General features: G+C 51.4%; 4 protein-coding genes across 4 annotated transcripts; 2 read left to right on the top strand and 2 right to left on the bottom strand.

Moving 5' to 3' along the window:
* Nucleotides 1–284: 284 nt before the first annotated feature.
* Nucleotides 285–1,099, top strand: BDZ83DRAFT_213804 (uncharacterized protein). Its single transcript, XM_060501726.1, has 2 exons — nt 285–392; nt 506–1,099. Exon 2 carries the CDS (start codon nt 506–508, stop codon nt 860–862), a length of 357 nt encoding a protein of 118 aa, XP_060367427.1. The 5' UTR covers nt 285–392; the 3' UTR covers nt 863–1,099.
* On the bottom strand, nt 862–4,058 carry BDZ83DRAFT_613384 (adenylosuccinate lyase). Its single transcript, XM_060507756.1, has 14 exons — nt 3,819–4,058; nt 3,624–3,755; nt 3,443–3,496; nt 3,360–3,382; nt 3,216–3,241; nt 3,090–3,167; nt 2,951–2,989; nt 2,485–2,898; nt 2,329–2,340; nt 2,144–2,186; nt 2,047–2,095; nt 1,932–1,985; nt 1,760–1,800; nt 862–1,562 (listed from the first exon to the last, which is right to left on the bottom strand). The coding sequence occupies exons 1-14, from the start codon at nt 3,943–3,945 to the stop codon at nt 1,236–1,238; spliced, it is 1,419 nt and encodes a 472-aa protein (XP_060367426.1). The 5' UTR covers nt 3,946–4,058; the 3' UTR covers nt 862–1,235.
* Nucleotides 4,059–4,286: 228 nt separating this feature from the next.
* On the top strand, nt 4,287–7,110 carry BDZ83DRAFT_613377 (WD repeat domain-containing protein). The gene is made up of 6 exons (XM_060507755.1): nt 4,287–4,469; nt 4,532–4,649; nt 4,706–4,867; nt 4,925–5,457; nt 5,508–5,650; nt 5,701–7,110. Exons 1-6 carry the CDS (start codon nt 4,447–4,449, stop codon nt 6,951–6,953), a joined length of 2,232 nt encoding a protein of 743 aa, XP_060367425.1. The 5' UTR covers nt 4,287–4,446; the 3' UTR covers nt 6,954–7,110.
* Nucleotides 7,111–11,681: 4,571 nt separating this feature from the next.
* On the bottom strand, nt 11,682–13,001 carry BDZ83DRAFT_717886 (uncharacterized protein; the record flags this gene model as incomplete). The annotated part of the gene is given in 4 exon segments (XM_060511999.1): nt 11,682–11,761; nt 11,825–12,649; nt 12,692–12,711; nt 12,724–13,001. 4 exon segments carry the CDS (start codon nt 12,999–13,001, stop codon nt 11,682–11,684), a joined length of 1,203 nt encoding a protein of 400 aa, XP_060367424.1.
* Nucleotides 13,002–13,273: the final 272 nt, after the last annotated feature.

Below are 13,273 nucleotides of genomic sequence, written 5' to 3'. Positions count from 1 at the left end.
GAGCTCGAATAAGGTAAATCCGGCGCGCAACCGATCAATTAAGCTTTTGGCTACGCCTCTGCTCCAACCACTTACACGACTCAAGCAGGGGGGATCTTCATTTCCGAGTATACGTCGAACGACTCAAGGAAGGATTGCATTTGAATTGATTTCTAGGGACCCCATTCAAGGGTAATTGTGGCAACTCAAGACCTACAACTCTAATCCAAGAGTCAACTATTCGTCTTAATCATGGGATGAACACCAATCGTGCTAATCTCGTTCACGCACATATATACTTGTCGGCAAGCGCAACTGCTCTCGTGTGACGGATGCCCCTCTACCCTGATTCCCGTCTAGTCTTGAAAACCGTCCAAGTCTAAGGCATACCAAAGAGCAGACCCAACTTCACAGTCAGTTTCCACCCACCTCTCCACGCAAGAACACATGAGAAGAAAAAAACAACACCATTCCACAAAAAAAAAAAAAAAAACCCAATAACTAACACACAAACCACCCAACACAGATGCGTCTCGCCTCGATCCTCTCCGCCACAGCAGCGGCCATGGCTGTCTCCGTCCAAGCAGGAGGACAATGCGCCGACAGGACGGCCAGCGGAGACGCCATCACGGGGTTCCGCTTCTCGCCCGGCTGCAACACCTGGCAGTGGTACTCCCGCGACAAGGGCACGACCATCACGCTCAACCCGGACTGCCAGCTGCGGCAGGCGTGGCCGAACCCGACGGCCGTGGGTTACGTGTGCATTCGGAATAAGTCGGGCGGCAACAAGTGCTTCGCGGCGCCGACGGCCGCCGACCAGAACTTTTGCGGGATCCCGGCGGACTGGTGTAACAACATTGAAAACATGTGGGGGTGGGCGTAGTTGTTCCGGGAGAAAGAATAGAATTTCCGTGGATTATGCTGCTTGGTACCTTTTATGTTGTCACGCTCTTGACTACCTTGTGATACTTGTAACTCTGTTCAGCATAGCTCACGTCGATGTTCAACATCGCTTGGTCACCAACGATCCGTAAATCCCAGTCTATATTTTCCTTTTTTTCTCTCCTACGAGACGCAATCATGAACAATTTTAGGTAGCACTTGTGGCAGCCGTATTAACGGCCAGACCGCGAAAGCGCTCTTTTCATACCCTCTCATATCAATCTAAAGCAAGCGAACCGCTGACTTACAACCGACATGATTGCCAGCCATGGTCTCCGTCCAAGAGAACCTAAGTCGGCACAACCCATCTCAACCTAAACGTTGAGTTCAGCAGCGCCAGTGTTCTTAATGTACTCGGCGTAGGGCTTGATCTGCTCCTGGACGGGACCGCCCTCGCCGCAGTAGCGCTGGACCATGGTCGCGGAACGGCCGGTGAACAGGTTGGGGTCCAGAAGCTGGTCGATGGAGTCCCAGACGGGCTTGAAGTACTCGGTGGCCTTGATGCGCTCGATGAGGTCGTTCTTGCCGCCCTGCTTCTTGACGACGTCGGCGGCCTGGTGGGACAGGACGCGGATCTCCTCGTGGGCTTCCTGGCGCGAGCCGCCCTTGGCGACGATCTTCATGATGATGTTCTCGGTTGCCTTTTTTTCAGGATCATTAGCCGATCTGTGCATAACTTTCCAGGGGTATTTTGGGGCTTACCATGAAGGGGAGCTCTTCCATCACGTGGGCGCGGATGACCTCGGGGTAAATGACCTGCGGACTGTAAGCGGTTTATTCCATAATAGTATGAATAGGCAAGTGTGTTTGTGTGAGAGGGTGGAGCAGAAGGACTCACCAGGCCGGACGTGACGTTGTCGAGTCCGAGAAGGATGGCATCTGAGCGTGTTAGCACAACTTCTTCCGCACAGCGGTGGCTGTGGCGTCTAGAGCCGCTCAAAACTCACCGGCCAAGAGGAACATCTACTCCTGATTAGCGTCGCGTCTCTTTGCTTCTAGGCGGAGTTAACTTACCTCAGGGATGTCTATTCTGCGGATAGCAGAGTCATCGAGTGTTCGCTCAACTGACACGGTATTAGCACTTTGAGAAATCTCTCGGGAGCTTTGGGGCCTTGAGAGACTTACACCACTGGTCTGCGTACGTGTCCGCGAAGTTGGCGGGCAAAGAGCGCAGCTAGATGTGTCAGCATCAATACTCTTCCACGCTGTGTAGTCGACTAACCTTGCGTCCGAGAGAGCAGATGCGCTCGCTGCGCATGGGATTTCTAGTAATGGTGTCAGCTCGTTGAAATCATTCTGGTCTTTGCTGAAGGTCGCCTATGCGAGAATCCAAGTGGACACGCGTGCCATCTGTTGAGCCCCTGTAAAAGCGAAAAAGGGGAAAGAGAAAACGCGGGATGTTTCTACCTCTTGTACGCCCTATGTTGAAGTCAGCATTTCATTCCTTGTGCAAGTTAGGAATTACACATACATTGCTGAAGAACCAATTTGATCCTTCTCTGGAGACATCGTCAGCTCAATATTCAGACAAAAGCCGTATCTCCCCTTATTTGGACTCTTTACTTAGAAGTCCCTTGAGGATGCAAGGATTCCGGGGTAGGGGGGTCTATCAATGACTCACCAAAAGGCTCTTCCATCTCCTTGGAGTGGGCGAGGTGACGGATGTCATTGGTGATGTGCATGGCGGTCGCACCCAGGCCGCAAATAGCGTTGCTGACGTCGAGATCCGTCTTGCGGGTGTAAGTCTGCGTGGAGATGTCGTAGGTCTTGGGGAAGCCGGCCTTCTCACAGAGAAGATCGTTGAGCTTGTCGATCTTGGCACCATCGCCCTGGAAGATCTCCATGAAGGAAGCTTGGGTTCCGGTGGTGCCCATCGCACCACGGAAGGCCAAACGCTCGCGCGCGGTCTCGATGTTCTTCAAGTCCATGCACAAGTCCTGGATCCATTGTGCGGCGCGACGTCCCACGGTAATGAGCCTGGACGGATTTCAGCGTGTGTTACTTGTGCAGGAATAGGGCAGGGACTCACTGTGCAGCCTGGTAGTGGGTGAATCCCAGAGTTGCGAGCCTGTAGGTTGGGTTAGTCACTATCTTAAGACGGAGGACCTCGCAGACGGATCGTCCTAGGAGTTGTGCCGATCCAACTGCTCTACCGAGCCCTAACTTACTCCTTGTGCTGAAGAGCGAACTGGGAGAGGTTGTGAATGACCTTGGCCAGCTTGGGCAAGAGAAGGTCCATAGCATTTCTGCTGGGTGTTAGTCTTCAACCTCTGAAGTCTCATTTCCTGCATTACCTCATCAGGATGAGCTCTGCGTTGTCCTGTAGTATGTCAGTACTTATTCCAAATGAAGCCTCAGAGACTTTTTTATGTGTTCCAAAGTGTCTCGGGACCATAGAAGGCGGCTCCCTCAATGCGAGAGAACTTCAGGCAACTTACAGTGACGAAGCAGCTCGTTGCCCCTACACACAAGATTAGTACGAGGAAGATAGCAAACGTCGTGTGATTGACTGGATTCTTACCGAGGTGAATAATGCCGGCGGCGGCAGGCGCAACTTGGCCGAAAGCGTGAACGTCTGCGACCAAATGAGTCAACATTTTATCATGATCCGTATAAGAGCCTACGCCCAAACCACTTACGAGCCATCTGTGAAGAGCCGGTCAACATCTTGCAAGCTATTCACCAAAAAGCAACGAATTTACTCACCACGTCATGACGACGTCTCTTCTCCTCAACGGCAGCCACCTTGAAGTCCTCATCGGTCAATGTCAGGTGAGCTCTCATTTGCTCCAAAGCCTCCTCAGAGATTCCGTCGATGCCAAGCTCCTTTTCGCCTATAGCAACATGATCAGCAATGAGTTTCACTAGGACATTACGAGAGAGAATTCGTCACTCACTCTCGGCCAACCAAAGCCAGAGTTGTCTCCAGGTGGAGTGACGGTTGCGCTGGGAGAACAGCTTCTTGGCCTCCTCGCTGGCGTATCTGCCATCGAGGGGCGTCTTGTACGTGTCGAGTCCGGACATTTTGAGATTTGTGTGTGTGTGGTAATTTTGAGGATATTCACGCCTTACACAATGAAGGAAAAACTTCGCTATCAAATAGTCACCCTCAGAAAGTAAATGCACGAAAATTGTCCGGCGACTGGCACTGACATGACTTGGACCGATCGCGGGGTACTTTTTAATTGGGCAGGCGGTCGCAGATTTCGCAGTGCCCCGCTGCCCCACACAAGGCCACCGACCCCTGCATTCTGTCGCTGCCCCTCCATCGCATTTTCTGGGCTCTCTTACCTCATCAGGTACGACGAGCGGGTACTTTGGCTTGGCCCAAGCTTCCGCCATCGCCTTGTTCCTCTCCAGCCACCTCCAACCACAACAAGAACTACATACCAAGCCATCGCCAACCTGATCTCCTGTTATCGCGGTGCAGCTTTGGGATTCTCGAAGCCTTGGGATGCTAGTCTCGCTGCTTCTATTTGATCGTGTTTTGCAGGTCTCAGGGGAGCATTGCCTCCTCTCTAAAAGATGAGAACGCTCGATGAGGCCCAGTGAGTGCGAGTCGCACCATCACAGCTGTGACATCATGTTCACCGACTGATCCAACTCATAGGACACGATGGGCCGAGACATTAAAACATGCTGGGAATCTATCAGACTTGCAAAATGCAGTCAGATATAACGGGTCTTCGAGCCCGTGTATTTCGGGACTCCGATCAGTTTGTTGGAAGGTCGGTGTGAACTCGGAGATTGATCTCATCTCAACTTGGAGCTGACAGCTTCTTAGGCATTCCTGCTGATGCCAGACGTTGCATCGTCGGACTGGGTGCCTCGGCTTGCCGAATCGCGAAGTTTTTACTTAGAAAGAAGAGATCACTTCTTGAAGTTCATCAAGCACCCCGAGGAGCTGGCCCAGGTAGCCATTGATCCGTTGACGGACGATCCAAAGGTGAGTAGCATGAAGCCAGTGTCTCATTTGCAGATCTTTAGCTCACACGTAATTCAGTCACCGTGGAATACTGTTCGACAGGACGAGATTATTAGGGCTGAGATTGCACAAGACGTTCGCCGATTGCCAGATGAACCATTCTATCAAGAGGAGCAGACACAGACAATGATTATTGACGCATTGTTCGTGTATTGTAAGCTCCATCCCAATAGTGGTGGGTATCGCCAGGGTATGCATGAACTTCTTGCGCCCATTCTCTTTGTTGTCAACAAGGACGCGCTTGATGCCGCGGCTCTTTCGCCCATTGGCACCAATGTCGACACGAAGATGCTCTCCATGCTAGACTCTCTGTTCGTTGAGCATGACGCATTTGCTTTATTCTCTAAGATCATGGAAAGGGCAAGGGCGTTCTATGAAGTCCAAGACTCGATCTCAAGGGCAGTGATGGCGTCCGCTTCCAAAGACCGGGTGGAAACATCAGCCATCGTCGAGAAGAGCAAGCACATTCACGAGGTTTGTTTAGCTAAGGTCGATCCTGAGCTGGCCAATCATCTCAAAGACATTGAAATTTTGCCACAAATCTTCCTAATGTGAGTTGAACCGCATTCAGCCACGTTGGCTTTCGGCTTACACATTGCAGTCGCTGGATTCGTCTTCTCTTTGGACGGGAGTTTCCATTTGATGAAACGCTCGTGCTATGGGATACCCTCTTTGCGGTCGATCCGTCTCTCAGCCTGATAGATCTAATTTGCGTCGCTATGCTTCTTCGCATTCGCTGGAGTTGTGAGTATTCTCCAACGTGTCCCAACGTCACTCTGGCTGATCAATGCCAGTGCTCGAGGCGGACTACTCCGTTTGTTTGCAACTACTTCTCAAATATCCCGCTCCAGAAGCTCCCCACGGGCCGCATACATTTGTGGATGATGCGATGTATCTGAAAACACATCTCAATGTCTCCGGTGGCGTTTCGCTCCTCTTGAAGTACACCGGGAAAATGCCCAGCACAACACAATCTGCCAGCAGTTCGCGGCCCACGACCCCAATGGGCCAAGCTTTCTCATCTTTCAGAAATCGGACCAAGGGTGGCCAGTCACCAATTCCGTCTGCGAGTAGGTTTATCCAACAGCAAGGTGGTGTGGAAGCACTTTTCCAAGGCGCCGCCAAAAGCGTTTTGGAGCGAGGCGAGAAACTTGGCATCAATCAAGCGGTACGAGACGCCATGGGCGATATCAAGAGAAACATGCAAGGGCTAAACGAAGTACGCTATCCTCCTCGGATGACAAGGCAACTGCTTGGCGATGACTCTGCAGCACAGGCCATCGCTGCCATTGAGCAACGGAACAAACTGCTGGCCAACATGTTAGACGAGACAGTGACAAGTCTCAGGTCGTTGGCTACTACTAATCTAGAAGACAAGGTCAAGACGTTGGAGCTTGTCGAGGTAGCGGCTGCCAAGGTGCAATTTGTAAAAGTTTACTTGGAAGACCCGACAATTGAAGTACCCAATCTCGAGGGCTTCACCAGCCCACCGCCGGAGGAGGCAAATACCGAGACCCTGATGGAGATAGACGCAAACGACAGTGCTGTTCTAGGGGCGGCGGTTGCTGCAGAGAGTGTGGCAGGCGTCATTTCGACATTGTCTCTGGATGAGCAAGAAAAGACAAAATCTCCGACCTCGAAAACAGCCATTCCCGATATCATGGACATTACACAGGAGGCACCCGCCGACAAACCAGCTGAACATCTGTCAGCTCTGGTTTCAAGTCCCAAAGCTGACGCACCTCGCGTGAAGCCATTGGAACGACCTCAACCGCCTATTCCAACACGATCAACCCTCGCACAGTCTTCTTTCTCTTGGATGCTAGAACCAGACCAGTCGGCCCAGTCTGCCTCACCACCCAAGTTGCCCAAGTCGAGCTCAGGAGGTGCACACCGCAAGAAGCCGTCTGGGAATATCAGCAGGGAGCGCAACGCCTTTCTGTTCGGTGAGGTTGTCGCTGACTCCGAGGACCAGGCTATGCCAATCAAGTCTGACGACATATTCGGACTACAACCCATGGACAAGCCCAAGTCTCCCTTTCCGTGAGGATCACGAGTAGAGATTTAGATGAAGAAGTAATGATGATGAGCAGTGCTACAGGAGCCAGCTATACGATGACTACGATATCATGCTCGCGCAGAGATGCGACATTCTTGTTAGATCGAGAGAAACAAGGCCTTTACAATATTTGATTATCGCCAGACTTTCTTTCCCAGTGAAAAGATATGCAATTCTGTTGAACTATGATACATGATGGTGTCGACTAGATATTTGACAGGATAAGGCATCCTATCCTGTCCAAGTCGATGGTCAAAACAAATGTACATTGATCTCAACACCACACCTGAGATTTCTTTCACTTCCCGTGGAATTACACCAACGCAGAACCATTGACCAGGCAGATTGTGGTAACCATCGGTCCCTCAATGATCAACTTTGATGCTCGTCGTACCTCAATGACTAGGACGGCTGCCTTGGGTAGGTACTAGATATGCATCATTTGTGATGGGAAGGAGCGTCTTAGACGATAGTGTACACCTGGACCTTCCTCGACACAACCCGAGGATATGTAGTCCATCCTAATATGTGTTCTTGTCACTAGCACCCATCCGGATTGGCCGGGTGGTTTACACTCTGACGCAGAGAAGCTAAAACAAATACTCCAATGAAGCCGTGCTGGCCTGAGGGGCGCGCTGTCCGATTCCGGGCAGGGGCGTAAATTCTAGAGTCAGTATCCCCTAGCTCACATTCCTTTCGTTTTCTTTTTGTTCTTTTTACTGCGATGAAGTCGTCGTGACCTTTTCCACTGGTCATCTGGGGGCAAGGGCGTGGAGGCTTGTAAAAATCCCGAGGTCAAGGCGATATATGAGCTACTGATAGGTCTCCAGGTACTTCGCTGTGCCTGTATTGATGCGCCTCTCAGTAGACATCAGAAGAAAATCTAAACATGATCACGTCTGTGTACACTCCTGCTCTTATCCCCTCAAAGGATCAAAACCCTGATATTCCATACCCATATGCTGCACGCTTACAGAATCCACTCACTCGGAATATATACTCTGGGATAAGCGTCAAATTATGTCCTGTCACGATGCGATCAATGAGATGCTCGCCCGGTCTCCAGAGCTTTGCACCAGCAGACGGATCCCGCCTGACTCCCGGCTTCCTCCCGCGCCAGTGAAATGTGTGCCAACGGCGCTGACGAGGATGTCGTTCCTGCCTCCATTTTGATGGAGACGAAGGATCGTAGTGATAACCGAGAAAGGAGCCCGTTGGTTTAGTTACGCCTACTTGGTTGATGTTGGAACATGGATGGACCACTCCACCCCAGAACTAACCCAGTGTGGATAGATTCTTCACTCCTTTGCAGAACCAACAACGTCCTCCGATGCCACGACAAGTCTAGGTGAACCCGTCATCTTCAGCCTCCACTTTGTCGCATCGTTCCAACACAGACTCTACTTTTACCTCGGAGGTTTCGCCTCTCGCGGCATGTTATCCTCTCATACCTGGTGAGCCAAGACTACTTCTTCACAAACACTGCATGGACCGACGTCCAACACAAGTCACAAGGCCAATATCTAACCGACCCACTTGCATCCCAGAACAATGCTCAATGTTCGCCATTCCCATCTCTCCGGTCTTGGCGGTGGGGAGAGGTGTGGCTGTAGACCACGTCCGATTTAACGTCGAAAACACCACTGGGCCAAGCGCCGATGATTGTTGAAGACATGCACTGTCAGCACCTTGTTTGGCAGCATATCGCTTCGATGAAGCTTCCACGCCAAATGAGAATGGCCCCCACAGAGAGAGAGAGAGAGAGAGAACGCCAAGCCAAGCAAGCAAGCCGCCCGACACTTCGAGTACTGAACACCTTGGAAATGGAGTCTCCCGTGCCGGCGGTCACCAGCCCAAATTAGCTTCTGTCCCCAGAACCGCATGTTAGTTGCAAGAAATTATCTGGAGATACGCAGCCCTGCCGTCGTCGAGGGCAAACATGCAGCGGGTCGCCATCTTCACCGACCAATCCTTTGCCCGCCCCTGCAGGTCCACGAGGCCAGACAGAGAGGCAAGAAAGGAGCCAGGATATTGAAATGGGGAAGGAAGGGGGGAGCAAGGAGACCGTCGTCAAAGAAAGGGACGCTGCAGATCCGAGTCCGAACGTCAACCATCTCGGGGCGTCTAACAAACAACACCCGCTGCACCCCTCAGGTGCAACTGGCAAACTTTGAGAATATGCACCACACTATGAAGAACCCGCTCTTCCATCCACTGGTGCGTTCCTGTATAGCAATACGCAATTCTCTAGGAAAACAATCAAGGGTGTGGAGTTGTCACATGAGGCCAGCAATCAACAGCCAGCATCAATAGCAATCAGCACTCCCTCTAGATGGCTGATGACAACAACGGCAAGCAAACACTGCAGCAAACAGATGAGAGACTTCCCTACACACCCCCTTTCCAACAAGCCTCAATCGGATACTGGGTGACAGATTGAAACAGTACCTCGAGACCCTGTCACCTCTCTTTCGTAAAGAGAAATCAGCAACACGACGGTCCCAACCGTCTGGTTCACCTCTGTTCCAGGTTGTTTGATAGGGGCAGAAACGAAGCTGCTATCTCATCCACGCCACCATCTCCAACATTCTTCATCACCACCGCAATCTTGCATCGATCCTACTAACGTTCTGGACACCCACGCCACCCCCAGCTTGTCGCTGGCTGCCAAATTCGTTCACCAAAGGCCGACATGACGGTACACTGTTCCTGTATTGGGAGAAACTAGCCGCCGCAGAAAGAATGCTTCACCCCTTTCGGCCGCTTGTTTTTGCTGCGCCCCTGCCTTTGGCCGGAGAGCATCATGCGGTGGACCTATACATAAGTTTCAATTGTACATCAGCCGCCCCTACGCATCACCACAGCCTCGTCAGTTCACGTCACACTGTCCGCTGTGACGAACCGGTGACAACTGCGCATAACATGCGCCATGTCCGTCAGCCCGGTCGGAATCGATAGACCTGGGCTCGCAAACACGCGTACGTACATTTACCCTACCAACATTGGACAAAATAGAGACACAGACAGACCGCCCATACCACCCACCGAGTTCCAAAGATAATCTTGCGTAAGGACCATGCTACAGACTACGGACAAATGTTTCTAGAATACTCTGCAGGCCAATACTCGCAGCGTTCTCTTTACGGTTCAGTAGCACAGCACTAATACTGCAAGCAATGTCAGATGAGGAACTTCCAGCAAGTCCAAGTCCCATGTCAATGTGCACTATTTGTGAGGTTCGACAATAGATGACCTCGGACCCTTCGACTAATCCTCCTTGGCTCAAGGGCAGTGATCACCAGGTTTCAGACGGGACAAGAACAATGGCAACAACGGTCCAACGTTCATAAGCTACAAAACACCCCACAGAGGTTGACAAACCTTCTCCTTTCCATCCGTTTGTCTAGCTATGATCAATATCTCCCTAGAACTCCCCATAAGGCGGATTCCGTCAAGAACAAGATCCGATGGCCCGTTTCCGTCATCTTGTGCAAACCACACAATAGGTTTCCAGAACCCTGGAATGGGATAATGGAAGGGACGCACAAACCGTCTACCCCAGACTCACTCATAGGATAACTTTGGATTATTTTTGAACTTGTGGTTTTGATTCGTAGTGGTTTCTAAAAATCCACTTCTCCCTTTATTTTCGTATGCCAGGAAAAGCCCCCAACCAACCAACTGAACCAACAATACCTCTATGCGTGGCCCCCAGACAGAGGCAATCAGGAACCCCCCTCGCCCTCGTCTGCCCGACCAACCTATTCCCACCCTTGTTTGCCGTTTCATAATCCTATTGTAGAATGCATTGTGGACACATTTCGTATATCGTAGCCCCCATGTACCGTGTGTGAAGAAGCAAAAGCAGCATGAGAAAAAAAAAATAGGTAGTTCCAAAATCTTCGCCGACTACAACCCGTACACCCCTTGCCTTTTCCATCCCAACCCACACGACGCGCCACGACCAACTGGTATCTTTTTTTTTCGGCTCCCGAAATTGTTTAGTTGCCAAAAAAAAAAACACAACACGAAAATGAACAATGCTTTCTCTTTCAACTCCTTGTCATCAACGTTTTCCCTTTGATCCATTGTTCCCATGTTCCATGTTCCATGCTATCTCGATCCATGCACACCATGCACACCACAGACGGTCCTGACTCCCCCCCCCCCCAAAAAAAAAAACTTCCTCTCTTGCTCTCGGCGTATCCTGCGCTTGTTGCTGTGCCGCCCCAAATAGTAAAACCTGCCCAACATTCTTCCCTTTTTTGGTACCGTGACCATGATTGCAGGGAAAGTTGGGGGGAACCAAGAAGTGAAGGAAGGGAGGAAAAAAAAAAGAATGAACTCCCATGTTGCTTTGTTCAAACGCCCTAACAACTGCTCCCTGTCATCAGGTGCAAAATCTCGCGTTGGAAAACGGGAGCTGCTCTGTTTCGTCATCGTACACTTCTGAAAAACAGTTTTTTTTTTGTGTGTCTCTTGCGCGCTTTTGGATAGATGAATGATTACACGCTTCATGTAACGTGATGTTTTGTGTATTCCCTTTTTCTTTTTGCCGCTTTTGGCGAAGTGGTGAGGGGAGCCTGATTCTCACGGCTCTCTCCTCAAAGTGTGTAGTATATAGGTTCCCATAGGTATGAGAAGATGAAGAGTAACAAAGTGGATATCATGAGTAGAAGTAAAGTGCAAACTTGAGAGGGAGAAAAGGTAGGAGAATCAAAGACGGCTGTTCTGAATTGCTCGTCTCCTCTTCTTCCGTGCCTCCGCGGCGTCGAGCTGAGCTTGTCTTGCGCGACCTGGCATACACGTTAGATTCATTGCTCTCATCACGCAAACTTTCAGCAGTGAAGGAAACCTACCAAGCTTGTCGTATTGCCGCTTGTGCTCTTCCGAAACCCACGCGTAGGTGATGGCGCGCTCGGGGTGCATGCCCAGCAGGCCAATCGAATTGTTCATCTTCTTTCCTTGCTCGCGGACGTCGCACTGGAACGTCTTTGGGTTGTCGTCCTCGTCAAAGACGAGCAGGTTGTTGGGATCCGTGGCAGGAATCTGCTTGTTCTTGCGGTAGTAGACGCCCTGCAGGCCTTGGGGCCCGCGCTTGTGACCCTTTGCAGCGTCCTCGGGGAAGACGGAGGCGTACTTGGCCTCAACCTCCTTCCAGGACAGGTGGTGGTCGACGCGGAAGTAATCGATGAAGTCGACCTGCTGGATGGTGTACTTTACGTTGCAGCGGGACCCTGTGGGCGAGCGGCGGGGTCTCCGGCTGGGGCTGCAGCCTGTCCGTAGGGTTACTGGTAGCCTGTGCTGGAGACGGCGGCTGGGTGGCGAGAGGGGGTTACGATGGGAGTTGCTGAAGGTGGGCGAGGGGAGAGCGTCCGGGTAGGCCATCGGTGGCATCGGGATTCGGTAGGCTGTTGGTGAGGAGAGGTCTATCCTGGGTTCTTGAAAGGAGCCGAGGGAGTCGATACTGCTTCGACGAGGCCCTCCAGTCATGGCGGACGGCATGAAGCTTGGGCTGGGGACGAACTCGGGCTCGGGAAGCCGCAGATCCAATTCACGAAGGCGGGGGAGCGTAATCTGTGCCGTGCTATCCTTGGTGAAGGAAAGTTGGCTGTTGACGGAAGGGAGATCTGGTGACCGCGGCTCAGGAGATGAGAACTGAGAGTTTGTTGATCTCGTCATGGCTAGAGGTTGATGTAAGCTTCAAAGTCCATCTTGAATGACACTTGTAGTGAAATGATTTGTCCTACCATCTGACTTGATTGAGGTGAAGCTCTGAGTGGGAGAAGGAAGTGTAGGCGACTTGATGTTGAACGATGCCATGGAGGCCAAGGTTGTTGCCACTTCCACCTCATGACGCTGGCCCGGCTTCGTATCGTTACGAGCGTCCACGTCCATCCTGTCGTCGAAGCTGAATGATGAGAGGCTTGGTAACACCCTTGGTACGTCGTCGGTGCGGCTCTGGTGGTAACTCATGGTTGGCGGAGGCGGCAGTCTGTCCATGCCTTCTTGGTGATCTTGTAACCTGACAAACATGTTGTTGAATGTTGTAGGTAGTAGACGTCGAGGTCCGGAGTGATCAAAGTACTCAGATCAAGAATGTGTGTAAGCCAGCAAAGAGAAGAAAGGCAGAAATGATGCCTAACACTTGCGGAGATCTTGATCAAGGAACAACAACGTTGAAAGTGTGAGATCTCTGGGGGCGAAAGGTGTGTGTTAATCGGGAGGAAGAAATAAGACGAGTCATCGACAACGGGTCAGACCCTGATTATCAAGTTCCCGGCCGCGATGGATCTCTGTCTCTGTTA

The sequence above is a fragment of the Colletotrichum acutatum genome (genome assembly GCF_030867785.1).
Source record: "Colletotrichum acutatum strain CBS 112980 chromosome Unknown BDZ83scaffold_25, whole genome shotgun sequence".
Taxonomy (NCBI): Eukaryota; Fungi; Ascomycota; class Sordariomycetes; order Glomerellales; family Glomerellaceae; genus Colletotrichum; species Colletotrichum acutatum.
Note: the sequence above shows the minus strand (reverse complement) of the source record. Positions and strands in the feature narration are given on the sequence as shown.

Bases quoted from the DNA above. Each gene is read 5' to 3' on its own strand.
- BDZ83DRAFT_613377 (XM_060507755.1), top strand. From the start codon at position 4,447: ATGAGAACGCTCGATGAGGCCCA. The intron at 4,650-4,705 runs GTCGGTGTGAAC...ACAGCTTCTTAG, and splicing joins TCCGATCAGTTTGTTGGAAG to GCATTCCTGCTGATGCCAGA. The intron at 5,458-5,507 runs GTGAGTTGAACC...TACACATTGCAG, and splicing joins TTGCCACAAATCTTCCTAAT to TCGCTGGATTCGTCTTCTCT.
- BDZ83DRAFT_213804 (XM_060501726.1), top strand. From the start codon at position 506: ATGCGTCTCGCCTCGATCCTCTCCGCCACAGCAGCGGCCATGGCTGTC.
- BDZ83DRAFT_613384 (XM_060507756.1), bottom strand. From the start codon at position 3,945: ATGTCCGGACTCGACACGTACAAGACGCCCCTCGATGGCAGATACGCC. The intron at 3,168-3,215 runs GTAATGCAGGAA...AACACCCAGCAG, and splicing joins GCAGAGCTCATCCTGATGAG to AAATGCTATGGACCTTCTCT. The intron at 2,899-2,950 runs GTGAGTCCCTGC...AAATCCGTCCAG, and splicing joins ACCCACTACCAGGCTGCACA to GCTCATTACCGTGGGACGTC.